Below are 13459 nucleotides of genomic sequence, written 5' to 3' on the forward strand. Positions count from 1 at the left end.
TTGACGTCATATGTCCAACGTGCACGGACCGGCGCACGCCTAGTGTCACGAGATTAGATTAATTTTCGTCGGCGACCTGTGTAACCTTATACCAATGCATTATGCACTTGCAATTCTCTAAAATCTATTGGAGTGTTTATTTTCTAGCGCTGGTGAACTGGTGGAGTCACCTAAATCACTTAATCTACTCATCTACAACTCTAATCTATTTTTTTCCACCCAACTAAGCAAGGGCTAGTGACACTCATATTTCATGACACTGTTTACTTAATGGCATTTATTCAATATATATGGATAAAGGGGTGACCTTCGAAATACATATGTACTTTGAGAGAATACACATTTCAAAGTTACCTGTTATGAATTGAGCAGACTGATTAAATATGATGAGTAAAATATTCCTTTGTTGGCAAACCAAGTTTGGATAATTGTCCAACAAACGTTAGTCTTAAATTTAATCTCAGGATTATTAAATCGATCACATAAAAATAAATCACACCAACAGAACATTATCGTTATACAAAAATGTTGATAGATGTATTGTTTACATTGTATCAATGGGCTAGACCTGACCTGACCCTATGAACCTGACCCAGGGGCACCTCAAGCTATATTAAACGATGAGCTTTTATCTTGAAGGTTCTCTGAATGTATTTCCGGTAGCTTCCCAAAACTCGTGAAGACTATATATTCCTGGGTTCCGGTTTCAGTCACGAACCATCACCAAAATGGCGAAGATCGCCAAAACACACGAAGGTAAATTAAATTGCTTCAAATTTCACTACACAGCATCACACACCACCATCAATAACGTATTTACGGACTGTTGTACAGTGATTCACCGGAAAAAATGATTTTCTTGTATTATGATGTCGTATTTTGCAAACAACTACCAAAGAGGCCTTGCTACGACACAACGCGGACTTTAGCCTTAGATAATGGCGCTCACGGCTAAGCTATGTAGCTAGCGTCACGCCGCCCCATTTAGTTAGCATATATCTGCAAAACGACCGTAAAGTTTTGATATTCATCGTTGGTCCATTCTGTCATTAGATGTATTCAATGAAACGAGATTACATTGTCGTGTGTAACTCTCCTAATAGGTGGTTAAAATTGCACATCCGCGTTTAACACCCTCGACGACATGTTCACGTTAATGTTAGAGGCTGGTTGTGTTCCCCGATATAACTTGATGTCCCAGTCAATAATAAATCGTACTCTATTCAAGTTATTCACCAAGTATGTACACATCTTGGTTGTTTAACTAGTGCCGTTTGCGAACATAAATTATTGGTCACTATTGTGCGTTTTGTACGTTTGTTTAATTTATTTATTTATTGTTGGGTAATTTCGCGAATATCTTTTTAATAGCGTTCATTTTGGGGTTTGGGGTTTCTTCGGGACGCTAAGGAACATGGATATGTAAAACATTAGCGGCAATAATTGTGAACATTTTCTAACTGGTGTATGCTTTGTTCTGTCTCAGACATTGAGGCCCAGATCCTGGAGATCCAGGGGATGAAGGCCGCCCTGCTGGAGGAGGGAGAGCAGGGTGTGGGACTGGACTCCACTGGCTTCTTTGACCAGGAGATCTACGGGGGCAGCGACAGCCGCTTCACGGGATATGTCACGTCTATTGCTGCAAATGAACAAGAAGATGTACGACATTTATTTATTGTGATAACTAAATCATAACGTCTTCTGAAAATAATTGCAAACATTTGTGGTATTTGTATTGTGTATGTATGTATATATGTATATGTATATGTATATATATATATCTATCTCTATCTCTATCTCTATCTCTCTCTCTCTCTCTCTCTCTCACAGACTGCTTGAAACCTCATTCATCTTACCTTTTTGTAAATAAAATAATCACCCAGCCAGGTCTAGAACACATCCTGATCAGAGTTGTTTTTGTTTCAGAATTTCCTGTTGGGCTTGACTGCTCCTTTTCTGTCTGTATCCGAGCTAGGAGTGTCGGCCACTTCGGCCTGACCTGACTAGACTCTTGTTTCCTTTCTCTTAATTGCAGGATGATGAGGAAGATTCATCGACCAGTTTATTGGGTCAAAAGAAGCCTGGGTACCATGCCCCGGTGGCCATACTTAACGCCATTCCCCAGTCAGAGGAACAGGTAAGCTTTTATGATCAAAATATATGTGACCGGAACTTCAAAGCGTTCAATGCCAAAGCTTAACAGTAATAAATAGTTGAAGCACTATATTTGAACCTGCATGACCATTCCCATGAACGTACAGGCCAAGCTATAGTGCAAAAGTATACAATAACTTGTTATAACTGGGGTCTCTTGGTTCTTCCCCAAGATTCTCTTTTAAATGCAAGTTACATATCTTTTTCTGTCAAATACACCACCCAATTTTACCACATTTTGAATTTACTCATACATTTAGTAAATCCTGTGAACTAGGTGTGATCATCAGGATATACTTGTAGCTTTTTACACATCTGTAATCAGGGAAATATGCACATTCGTAACAGACGATGGCACAATGAGCCTCAATTTTGACACAATGCGACAAATGCCCTGTTTGGATGGAATGTTTGGTCATTTATAAAGGTAAAAGTAATAATTAGTTGACCATGGCAGCCAGTTTAAGGCCCCATTTCATGCGAGTGCTTGTCTTCAGCTTTTAGAAGTAGGCACTGAGCTCAAATCTAGTTGTCACTTGGTTGACAAGTTTCTTGGTGGAAGCTGGGAGTACAAAGTAAACACCTTGATTCCTAAATTTGCTGATGGATTTGACTATTTGGCAGCCAAAAAAATCTGGTTAATGTATTGGAACAATCGCTTGGCCGGTAGGTTTTCACTATCTGGCAGGTGAAGATAAATAATTCTAAGTTATTTTGGATCCTTTTTAATTGGTGCAACAACAAGGGCTGTCCCCTAAAAGTTGACTGGTCTAATCATAGTTCAGAGAGCCCAGAGCTTGAATTAACTTAGTCTACATCTATCAGCGGGGAACTAATGGGACAATCGGTGGGTCTAATGTTGGTAACTGAAAACTGAATAGCGGAACAATGGTGGTTTAAGAATCACTAGCCCCATGGTCGAACTTCAGAGTATGCCTTTCTTATGGCTTTAGACAACGTTATGGCTGAGTGTGAATGTTTCTTTAATATCAATCCATTAGAACATCGCGTCTCACTTATGTTGTGGTTGGAATTGACCATTGATCTATCACGCCTGTCACTTGAACTTGCAGTAAACGAGCATCATAACGCTGCTTAAAACTGGTAAATTTCTATTCAGATAATTTTGGTCGTATTTAAAATCCTTCATTTATTGAATCAATACTAACATGTTGCTCCTGTTTCTCCCGTGCAGTATGACCCCTTCGCAGAGCATCGTCCTGCGAAGATTGCCGACCGGGAGGACGAATACAAGGGACGCCGAAGACAGATGATCATCTCCCCGGAGCGACTCGACCCTTTTGCAGACGGTAAATTCCACCACTCCTCTTTTGTCTTCATCTTCCTCCCATTTCCTCCCCCTTTTCATGTTGTTGATTTCTTTATGGTCTCAATTGGTCCCTTTTTGCCGCTCAACCCTTCGACTGAAATGCAATTACTTGCTCCCCAGACGTGGTTCCTTCCCTGTGGTCAATCCTCTGGTTTAGAAGCATTTTGTTGAACTCTGACATTTCCACTTAATTCTAGGAGAAACTTATGGCGTAAAATTTGTTCGTTTTGGCATGAAAAGACTTTGCACCCATGTGTGGGACCCAATGATCGCTGTAGGGCTGGCTCACCTTTTTTGGGGGGAGGTGATTGGGTGTCCTCTGATGGAGGGTTATTTCACCTATCAAAGCGTGGGTTGCAGATCGATTGTTTTTGGGTTGAAGGGTTAATAGACCCATGTGGCTATCAGGCAGGATCCTCTTATAAAAATCATGACTTGGCAACCGGTATGTTAGGCTTTGAACATCATATTAGAGGCAGGTTCAATTGTATACACGTCTGTGTATAAATACGTACACACGTCACAGATGTAAAGCTGTGTATGGCTCATTAAATGACAAAAGCCAACCCAACATATACAGGCATCAACCAAATGATTTCTTCTGGCTTGTGGTCCCTGACCTTATGGCAGTGTAATCAAACTAGAGTTCACTGTCGCCTAATTCTTTTGAGTATTAAAAAAAAAAGAAGGCAGAACGCCCCTAATTTAAACGTAACGAGTCACCAGTTAAGCCTAGCTAGGGCTCACCTGAAGCCTGCATGTAGACTTTTATATTTATTCAAGATGTTGTGTTTAGTTTTATTTTACAACTCCCTGTAAGATAGAAATATTTGATCAAGAAAATTGTACCACAATGCCACAGGCCCATACTAACTGTCCTTAATTTCTCTCCTACAGCAGTACTGCTTTGCCAGTCCTGTACTGCACTCTGTTAAGGGTGCAGCAACTCATCCTGTGTAGGTTATGGTGAACACACAAGTGTGCACTTTTCAGTTTGGTCAGGGTCTACTGCTGCTGTGGGGACACAAAGCAGCCCAACAATGATAAACTTAAGCCCCAAAGTTATTGTTTTAACATATATAATTTTTGTTATATATATCCCCCATTTGGACATCTCCTAGTGAAATGAAAGAAGTATGATTTTTAACCATTACTTTTTAACTTGAACAATATTGTCACAGTATTGATGTCTGGACAGTTGGGCCGTCCCCCTTTTTGTATCTCCTGAAGTAGCCTCCGATCAAAAGTTTTTAGTGGCCCCTGAAAAACCTCAATCATTTAGCTTTAAAAAATAAAAATAAATGATGAGTAATTTGGCAGCTGGATCCCAGTCTAACTTTAATTGCACCCCTGTAGATTGAGGCCAAGCTCCAGGATTCTCTCTATATTTGAGTGACGTAAATCAATGCAACACAGGTGGTATACTTATGTGTGTGAGTTCCTACCCTTTCCAAAGTGTTACTAATGGTAAAGAGAAATTTTCTAGGCTTCTTTTCTGCCGGTTGAAGTCTGACTGCAGAAGGACCCTTGGCACTGAAAGTGTACGTATTCTGGAGAGCACAGCCCAGGACCCCTGCATCAGTGATGGCTTTACCTTCTCCTTTGTCTCCTTAAACGAACACAGAGCAACCACAGCTCATCTATGTATCTGCTTGTTTTTTTTTTCTTCCCTAAGACTGCTATGTCTGTATGTAAGAAAGAGAGGAAACGTTTGTATCTGTAGGGCTTTTTTTTTTTTTCATTGTGATTCACATGTAAAGCCAACGGAAAGTAATGATCTATTCATTTGGTTTTAGAGTCAGGGTTAGCTGGCTGTGTATTGTGCTTGCTGTGTTTCTACGACAGTTGGTCCCAAGTCCACAGCCTAACGTATGTCCGGTTTTGTTGTTGGTGCTCTTTCGCGCAGGGGGCAAAACGCCAGACCCAAAGATGCAAGTGAGGTCGTACATGGACGTCATGAAGGAGCAGCACCTGACCAAAGAGGAGGTTTGTTCTTGACAGTCTTATCCAAACTGTAGAAGTCAGGTTTACATCAAGGAAAAGACCAAAATATCGATGACCTGTCAATTGACTGTGGCTGTATGCTTGCCCTCCTCCAGAAAGACATCCGACAGCAGATGGCAGAGAAGGCGAAAACGGGGGACCTGAAGGCAGTGAATGGCTCCGCCGCCGCCGCCGCAGCCAAGCGTAAACGTCGTTGGGACCAGACGGCTGAAGCGAACCAAACACCCACCAACACCACGCCCAAGAAGATGTCCAGCTGGGACCAGGCGGACTCCACCGCAGAGGTGACTGGCCTGATCTAATCAAATCAGAACAATTGCTTGATCCATGCAGGAACAAGGGATGGGGGTTTTGTTTTCTTGCTCTGGACTTTATTGGGTCGTGGTATATACTTGTACTACTTTCAAAAGATTGCAACAGTCGAATATCTTTTTGTCTTGCAGCAAACACCAGGGCATACCCCTGCACACACCCCCTCCAACAGTCGCTGGGACGAGACGCCCGGTCGGGCCAAAGGCAGCGAGACTCCAGGCGCCACCCCTAGCACTCGCATGTGGGACCCCACTCCGAGCCACACACCGGCCGGCGCTGCCACCCCCGGGAGGGACACCCCGGGCCACGCTACGCCCGGCCACGGAGGAGCCACGGGCAGCGTCCGCAAAAACCGCTGGGATGAAACCCCCAAGACGGAGCGCGAGACCCCCGGGCACGGGAGTGGATGGGCAGACACCCCCCGCACAGACCGTGGAGACGAGTCGGTGGGGGAGACGCCCACCCCAGGCGCCAGTAAGAGGAAGTCGCGTTGGGACGAGACGCCCGCCAGTCAGATGGGATCCTCAACCCCAATGCTCACCCCGGGGAAGACGCCCATTGGAACACCGGCCATGAACATGGCAACCCCCACACCAGGTAAACCAAAGTTTCAGTCCTCCGTCTGTGGAAGCTGTGGTTATTACGGGCTGTGTCTTATGCCTTATTGTGTTGTCTCCAGGTCACCTGATGAGTATGACCCCAGAGCAGCTGCAAGCCTGGAGGTGGGAGAGAGAAATTGACGAGAGGAACAGGCCCCTTACGGATGAGGAGCTAGATGCCATGTTTCCAGAGGGCTACAAGGTACATTTTATTTAGAAATATCAATACAACTCCTTAAATGATACTGTGAAATACAATTAAAGTCTTATTTTTCTGTAACTTATTAAAACCTTTTTTTTCCCATTTCTTTCTCCCGTAGGTGTTGCCTCCTCCAGCAGGCTACGTGCCCATCCGCACCCCGGCCCGCAAACTGTCTGCCACTCCCACTCCCATCGGGGGCATGACCGGCTTCCACATGCAGACTGAGGACCGCTCCATGAAGCAGATCAACGACCAGCCCTCCGGAAACCTCCCCTTCCTCAAGCCAGACGATATACAGTACTTCGACAAACTTCTTGTGAGTACTGCATCTTCATTTCAGCTCACAGATTGTGATCCAGACGTCTGACATGTTAATTGGAGGTTCCTGATTTTAATTGCATGGTTGTAATGCGTTCGCGTCAGGTGGAGGTGGATGAGTCCACGCTGAGCCCCGAGGAGCAGAAGGAGAGGAAGATCATGAAGCTCCTGCTGAAGATCAAGAACGGCACCCCCCCTATGAGAAAGGTCAGTGTCTCTCTTGAACGCTGCACTTGAGACTCTGTAGTAAGCTATTGGTTATGCTGCTGTGTGCCTCAGCCAGAAACATGAAACGTTCATCATGCATGAGTCTTTTACAATTCACTAATGACGTTCTTTGGGTTTGCAGGCGGCGCTGCGACAGATCACAGACAAGGCTCGAGAGTTTGGAGCTGGCCCCCTCTTCAACCAGATCCTCCCTCTGCTCATGTCCCCCACCCTAGAGGACCAAGAGCGCCATCTGCTGGTCAAAGTCATCGACCGTATTCTCTACAAACTGGACGACCTGGTTCGACCCTATGTGCACAAGGTAGGTTATGAATCCTCTGAGGTTGTAAGTACAAAAAATCGAGGTACTTGTGGATGTTCTATATACTGATCTGAATTTGTTTCTACCAGATCCTGGTGGTGATTGAGCCCCTTCTGATTGATGAGGACTACTATGCCAGAGTGGAGGGCAGGGAAATCATCTCTAACTTGGCAAAGGTATGGAACAGTCATTCATCCCTCTTAATTCATGGTCCAGGTTCAATGTAATGTAAGAGGCCAACATGGTTTGTGCGAATCATTCTCGCCTGTTCGACCCCTCCATGGTCAGATCAGGGCTAGTACTTCGCTAGAGAGACGCCCACACGAGAGCTAGCAGAGAAGGCTCCCATGTCCCTCTGTTCTCACCCTGCACCCGTTGGCCACATTACACAAACCAGTATAACACTTGGCTACCATCATGTGATTCTACCGGAAGCGCGTACTATAACCAGCCCTGCATATGGTATTCAATCCTTGCATCTGTATTAACCATTAATATTATTTCAACAACCCCCAAATGAAACCCTTTCTTCTCTGACCCGTTTTGCGTGCAGGCTGCCGGCCTGGCCACCATGATCTCCACCATGCGACCCGACATTGACAACATGGATGAGTACGTCAGAAACACCACCGCCAGGGCCTTCGCCGTGGTGGCGTCAGCCCTGGGCATCCCCTCGCTGCTGCCCTTCCTCAAAGCCGTGTGCAAGAGCAAAAAGTCCTGGCAGGCCCGACACACGGGCATCAAGATTGTGCAGCAAATCGCCATCCTGATGGGCTGCGCAATCCTGCCCCATCTCCGTAGCTTGGTGGAGATCATCGAGCACGGTGAGCGCCCGGGGCCCACCCAGCGGTGAAACAACACATTGTCTCATTAAGGGCCATGTAGGGTGATGCACTCTGGTATATACTGCGTGCCCTGACTGGCCTTGTGTTTGTGGTCCCAGGTCTGGTGGACGAGCAGCAGAAAGTGAGGACCATCAGCGCTCTGGCCATTGCTGCCCTGGCGGAGGCGGCCACTCCATACGGTATCGAGTCCTTCGACTCGGTCCTCAAGCCCCTCTGGAAGGGTATCAGACAGCACAGAGGAAAGGTAGCGTCAAAGCTCTCGAGGGACCTTATCAACCGTAGCCTTTTAGTGTTATAGGATGAACTGTTACAACTGGTCATAGAAATATGCAAGATCATCACCCAGCGCTAAGCCTGTGAGTGGCTATAGTGTGTATAATTGCTTGCTAAAGACTCTCCTCTTTGAGGGCTGTTGCTGTCAGGAGAATGGTCGGATGTGAGACCGCTATATTCTGCTGCCAGTATCGGACAAACGTTGCATCATTATTTATATTTACCTTTCAACTGAGTGAAGACTACCATTGACACCATTTCCTCTGCCTGTTTTCAGGGTCTGGCAGCCTTCCTGAAGGCTATTGGCTACCTGATCCCCTTGATGGATGCTGAGTACGCCAACTACTACACCAGGGAGGTGATGTTGATCCTCATCAGAGAGTTCCAGTCCCCCGATGAGGAAATGAAAAAGATTGTGCTCAAGGTAAGGTGGAGTATTCGATAATGACTGATTTGATGATCTGCGAATCATTCTCGCCTGTTCGACCCCTCCATGGTCAGATCAGGGCTAGTACTTCGCTAGAGAGACGCCCACACGAGAGCTAGCAGAGAAGGCTCCCATGTCCCTCTGTTCTCACCCTGCACCCGTTGGCCACAATTCTAGAGCCACTCCTGATGGCATGATGGTATATTTTAGTCTGTTCCGGCTGACCTGAGCTTTTTGTCCTGTCCCCAGGTGGTGAAGCAGTGCTGTGGAACTGATGGTGTAGAGGCCAACTACATCAAGACAGAGATCCTGCCCCCCTTCTTCAAACACTTTTGGCAACACAGAATGGCTCTCGACAGACGTAACTACAGACAGGCAAGTTACAGTAAACCTTGATATAATAAACCTCGTATAAACTCAATTTATCTTGGAGAAAATGCACAAACTGAGTATTTTCCTCCACGCTTTGTGAATGACCCCGGCCTGTTGTATTCCGTCCGCTCCAACAGCTGGTGGACACCACGGTGGAGCTGGCCAACAAGGTGGGCGCGGCGGAGATCATCTCGCGTATCGTGGATGACCTGAAGGACGAGGCGGAGCAGTACAGGAAGATGGTGATGGAGACCATTGAGAAGATCATGGGCAACCTGGGCGCGGCCGACATCGACCACAAGCTGGAGGAGCAGCTCATCGACGGCATCCTGTACGCCTTCCAGGAACAGACCACAGAAGTGAGTGTTATTTAATGCTCAGTAGCTGCCTTGGGGACAAGGACCATGCATTAGGTGCTTAATCATGTAAAGGGACCCACATAGCTTTGATTTATCTTTTAAACTATTTTGGGCCTGTAGTTACTCTTTGGAACCATGCTGTGTGCACTTTCGGAAAGTGTGTGGCATCCCTGCACTATACAGCCCGGGGAAAGCAGAGCCTTGTCACTCATTGCTGTGCCGTTTCCCCAGGATTCTGTGATGCTGAACGGTTTTGGCACCGTGGTGAATGCCCTGGGGAAGCGCGTGAAGCCATACCTGCCTCAGATCTGCGGTACCGTGCTGTGGCGTCTCAACAACAAGTCGGCCAAAGTGCGGCAGCAGGCCGCCGACCTCATCTCTCGTACCGCCGTGGTCATGAAGACCTGTCAGGAGGTACGGCCCACTGTGACGAGGTTTGACTCTAAAGTCAGGAGAAGGTATGGTAGGAATTGTTTTCTGAACCTGTGTCATCTCCTTTGCAGGAGAAACTGATGGGTCACTTGGGAGTGGTGCTGTACGAGTACCTGGGAGAAGAGTATCCAGAAGTGCTGGGTAGCATCCTGGGAGCCCTGAAGGCCATCGTTAACGTCATCGGTACGTCCCATGCTGGTCCTCCCATCTCTCGTCATCTGTGGTTCATCGATGTCCCTCGAAGAAGTCCTCGTATAAAAATGATTCCGTCCTCTCCGTGGACATCTAGTGATGAGTGGCTCTGTCGTTCTAGGTATGCACAAGATGACTCCACCAATCAAAGACCTGCTTCCACGTCTGACGCCCATCCTAAAGAATAGGCACGAGAAGGTGCAGGAGAATTGTATTGACCTGGTGGGCCGAATTGCTGACCGGTAAGTGTGTTAAGGATTGAAAATGATGTGGCTGACTGATGAATGACTGTGAAGTCCGTCCTAAGGCCTCCCACTTGAAGAGGTCAATGTTAAGAACCCTGCCTTTCTGTTTTATAGTGGAGCAGAGTACGTATCTGCCAGGGAGTGGATGAGGATCTGCTTTGAGCTGCTGGAGCTGCTCAAGGCTCACAAGAAGGCCATCCGCAGAGCCACAGTCAACACCTTTGGTTACATCGCCAAGGCCATTGGGTGAGTGTGCAGAACCACACTAGCAGGCACTTGCCATCTAGATTAAGCCATTAGCTTCAAGTCATTGTTACTGACCTTACATGGCCCCACCTCCCACAGCCCCCATGATGTCCTCGCCACCCTGCTCAACAACCTGAAGGTGCAGGAGCGACAGAACCGTGTGTGCACCACCGTGGCCATCGCCATCGTCGCCGAGACTTGCTCTCCCTTCACCGTGCTGCCGGCGCTCATGAACGAGTACCGTGTGCCCGAACTTAACGTGCAGAATGGTGTTCTCAAGTCGCTGTCCTTCTTGTTTGAATACATCGGGGAGATGGGGAAGGACTACATCTACGCAGTCACGCCCCTGCTGGAGGATGCACTCATGGACAGGTATGGCCCTGGATTGCCTGAACTGACTAGCCTGTACTACCATGTTTAAGAATTGAAGTGTGGGCTGACATGTTGCCTCTAATAGAAATGAAATTGTGCAAATTGACCAGCACTAAGTCAGCTGTCCGGGTATCAGTGCCCGGTTCAGTGTTACAGTGCTGGGAGAGGAAGCCCTGTAACTGCGACGGTTCTGCCGCCTCTGTTTTAGAGCTGGCTCTGCCGAAGCGTTGCAGGGTTCGACCCAACGAGAGTGGCCTGTGCTGAAACCCAGCGGCTCAGGCCTAGTGTCGGGTCACACAAAAAAATAAATAAAGTAGACGCCTTCCCTAAAACATTCAAAATTGTTACCAGCCAAGGCATCCCGTCAGGCCTTATGATATATAAAGTGCTGAGCGTTGTTCTGTTTCCCCCCCTTGGCAGAGACCTGGTCCACAGGCAGACAGCGAGCGCCGTGGTGCAGCACATGTCGCTGGGCGTCTATGGCTTTGGCTGCGAAGACTCCCTCAACCATCTGCTCAACTACGTGTGGCCCAATGTCTTTGAGACATCGCCCCACGTCATCCAGGCTGTCATGGGCGCCCTAGAGGGCCTGAGGGTAGCCATCGGGCCCTGCCGAATGCTCCAGTATTGCCTACAGGTAAGACCAAGAAGCCTGCTCATTGGCGGGGAATTGGATCTCAGAGCTAAAGCTTTTCAGTGGGCCAAGCTTCGCTGGCTGTACTTTACTGTAAAGTAAAAATGTTGTTTGGTGAGCAAGTGTTGCTGTAGGGTGGGATTATGTAGTGCAGGTTCGGTCCAGGGACGTCCACAGCCTATACTTCTTATTTCATGGTCACGGTTCAACATCATGGAAGAGGACCACATGGTTCATGCGAATCATTCTCGCCTGTTCGACCCCTCCATGGTCAGATCAGGGCTAGTACTTCGCTAGAGAGACGCCCACACGAGAGCTAGCAGAGAAGGCTCCCATGTCCCTCTGTTCTCACCCTGCACCCGTTGGCCACATTACGCAGCCCAGGTTAAAGCTTGGCTACCAGTAGCACGTACTATCACAAACCGTGCATATGTCTGGTATTCAATGCTTGCATCTGAATTGACCTATTAACCATTGCTATTATTTGAATAACCCCCAAAATTAAACCAATTTGTTCAACCACCCTTTCTTCTTTGACCCGTTTTGAGTGCCGGGTGCCGGCCTGGCCACCATGGTCTGCCTTGGTTTTTCGTAATCCATGACGCTTTGTCTCTCCCAGGGTCTGTTCCACCCAGCCAGGAAAGTGAGGGACGTCTATTGGAAGATCTACAACTCCATCTACATCGGCTCCCAGGACGCCCTCATCGCCCACTACCCACAGGTGTACAACGATGAGAAGAACCCCTTTGTCCGCTGCGAGCTGGAATACGTCTTGTAAATAGAAACTCACTTCTCCTTTCGCTCCATCTGCCTCATTCCTATCTACTCGTCCCACAATACCCGCCGTAGAACCCTGTTTGATATGGACATGATTCTCTTTTTAAATAGTATGTCGACAATCCCATACCAAACTCTTCAGTATATGTTGCCTGGCACCTATATCTTTTTGTATTGGTTAAATTAATGGAATTAAGACAAAATTCATCTGTATGTATCTTGTTTTGAACATGTTTCTGTTTTCGGTAAGGAATGTCATATGAGGGCTTGAGGTAGCTATGGTTGAGCAATCATCCAATTATCCAGCATTGTCCAATTGTTTTTAAATATCCCAAGCTTTTTCTTCTGTGCATTGGTAGGCCTCTACTGGCTGCTCCCTCCATTAGACTTCCACACACTGTTCTTATGAGACTGTTGCTTTATTTGAATGAATAAAATCTGTACAAAATTGGGTTTTGACTGAATTATTTAACATAACTACCCACTTTTTCCGATGTTTCCAGGAATGATATACGTAGTTGCTCAGGAATCAATTAATAAATGCATAGTAACTTGAAGCTTGTCTTCCCTCCGGTTTTTGTTTTTTTTAAGTCGGGTCCATATGTAAATAAGCCTTTCAATGCTTCCCTTGTACGTACATGGGGATTAACGTAGATGTGGCGTCCCTGACTGTCATTTACTTGACGGCTGACCTCTTAGAACGGACCAGGGTCAATAGGGTAATTTTTCTGTTATATTTTAACGGGCTGATGCATGACATTGCTTTGTCGACAGCAATGTGGAAATCCTTTTCTCAGGATTGAGGTTTCATGAACGTGAAAAAGCATTCTAAATTCT

The 13459-nt window shown here is 46.7% G+C and overlaps 1 protein-coding gene and 2 non-coding genes across 9 annotated transcripts; all 3 read left to right on the forward strand.

The window, feature by feature from the left end:
- The first annotated feature begins 603 nt into the window (after positions 1-603).
- On the forward strand, positions 604-13072 carry sf3b1 (splicing factor 3b, subunit 1). 7 transcript variants are annotated; one of them, XM_060039820.1, is made up of 24 exons: positions 605-756; positions 1487-1659; positions 2036-2137; positions 3350-3464; positions 5391-5470; positions 5584-5772; positions 5932-6397; positions 6480-6601; positions 6720-6917; positions 7025-7126; positions 7269-7448; positions 7538-7624; positions 8002-8272; positions 8392-8537; positions 8844-8990; positions 9243-9368; positions 9503-9724; positions 9956-10138; positions 10228-10339; positions 10470-10590; positions 10708-10839; positions 10939-11211; positions 11632-11848; positions 12465-13072. In XM_060039820.1, the coding sequence occupies exons 1-24, from the start codon at positions 729-731 to the stop codon at positions 12621-12623; spliced, it is 3951 nt and encodes a 1316-aa protein (XP_059895803.1). In that variant the 5' UTR covers positions 605-728; the 3' UTR covers positions 12624-13072. The 7 variants fall into 7 exon arrangements, 6 of the variants coding, with proteins under 6 accessions (XP_059895807.1, XP_059895809.1, XP_059895805.1 ...); XM_060039821.1 differs by lacking the exons at positions 605-756; positions 1487-1659; positions 2036-2137; positions 3350-3464 and adding an exon at positions 3655-5025; XR_009523368.1 differs by lacking the exons at positions 5584-5772; positions 5932-6397; positions 6480-6601; ... (14 more) ...; positions 11632-11848; positions 12465-13072 and adding exons at positions 4382-4440; positions 4971-5025 and having other exon boundaries at positions 604-756.
- LOC132449243 (small nucleolar RNA SNORA50) lies at positions 2217-2354 on the forward strand. The gene has a single exon (XR_009523556.1). It is a non-coding gene; the product is annotated as a small nucleolar RNA SNORA50 (small nucleolar RNA).
- Positions 11317-11512, forward strand: LOC132449239 (small nucleolar RNA SNORA74). Its single transcript, XR_009523552.1, has one exon. It is a non-coding gene; the product is annotated as a small nucleolar RNA SNORA74 (small nucleolar RNA).
- Positions 13073-13459: the final 387 nt, after the last annotated feature.

Source organism: Gadus macrocephalus, chromosome 20 (genome assembly GCF_031168955.1).
Source record: "Gadus macrocephalus chromosome 20, ASM3116895v1".
NCBI lineage: Eukaryota > Metazoa > Chordata > Actinopteri > Gadiformes > Gadidae > Gadus > Gadus macrocephalus.

Bases quoted from the DNA above. Each gene is read 5' to 3' on its own strand.
- sf3b1 (XM_060039820.1), top strand. From the start codon at position 729: ATGGCGAAGATCGCCAAAACACACGAAG. The intron at 1,660-2,035 runs GTACGACATTTA...TCTTAATTGCAG, and splicing joins CTGCAAATGAACAAGAAGAT to GATGATGAGGAAGATTCATC. The intron at 8,273-8,391 runs GTGAGCGCCCGG...TTGTGGTCCCAG, and splicing joins GGTGGAGATCATCGAGCACG to GTCTGGTGGACGAGCAGCAG.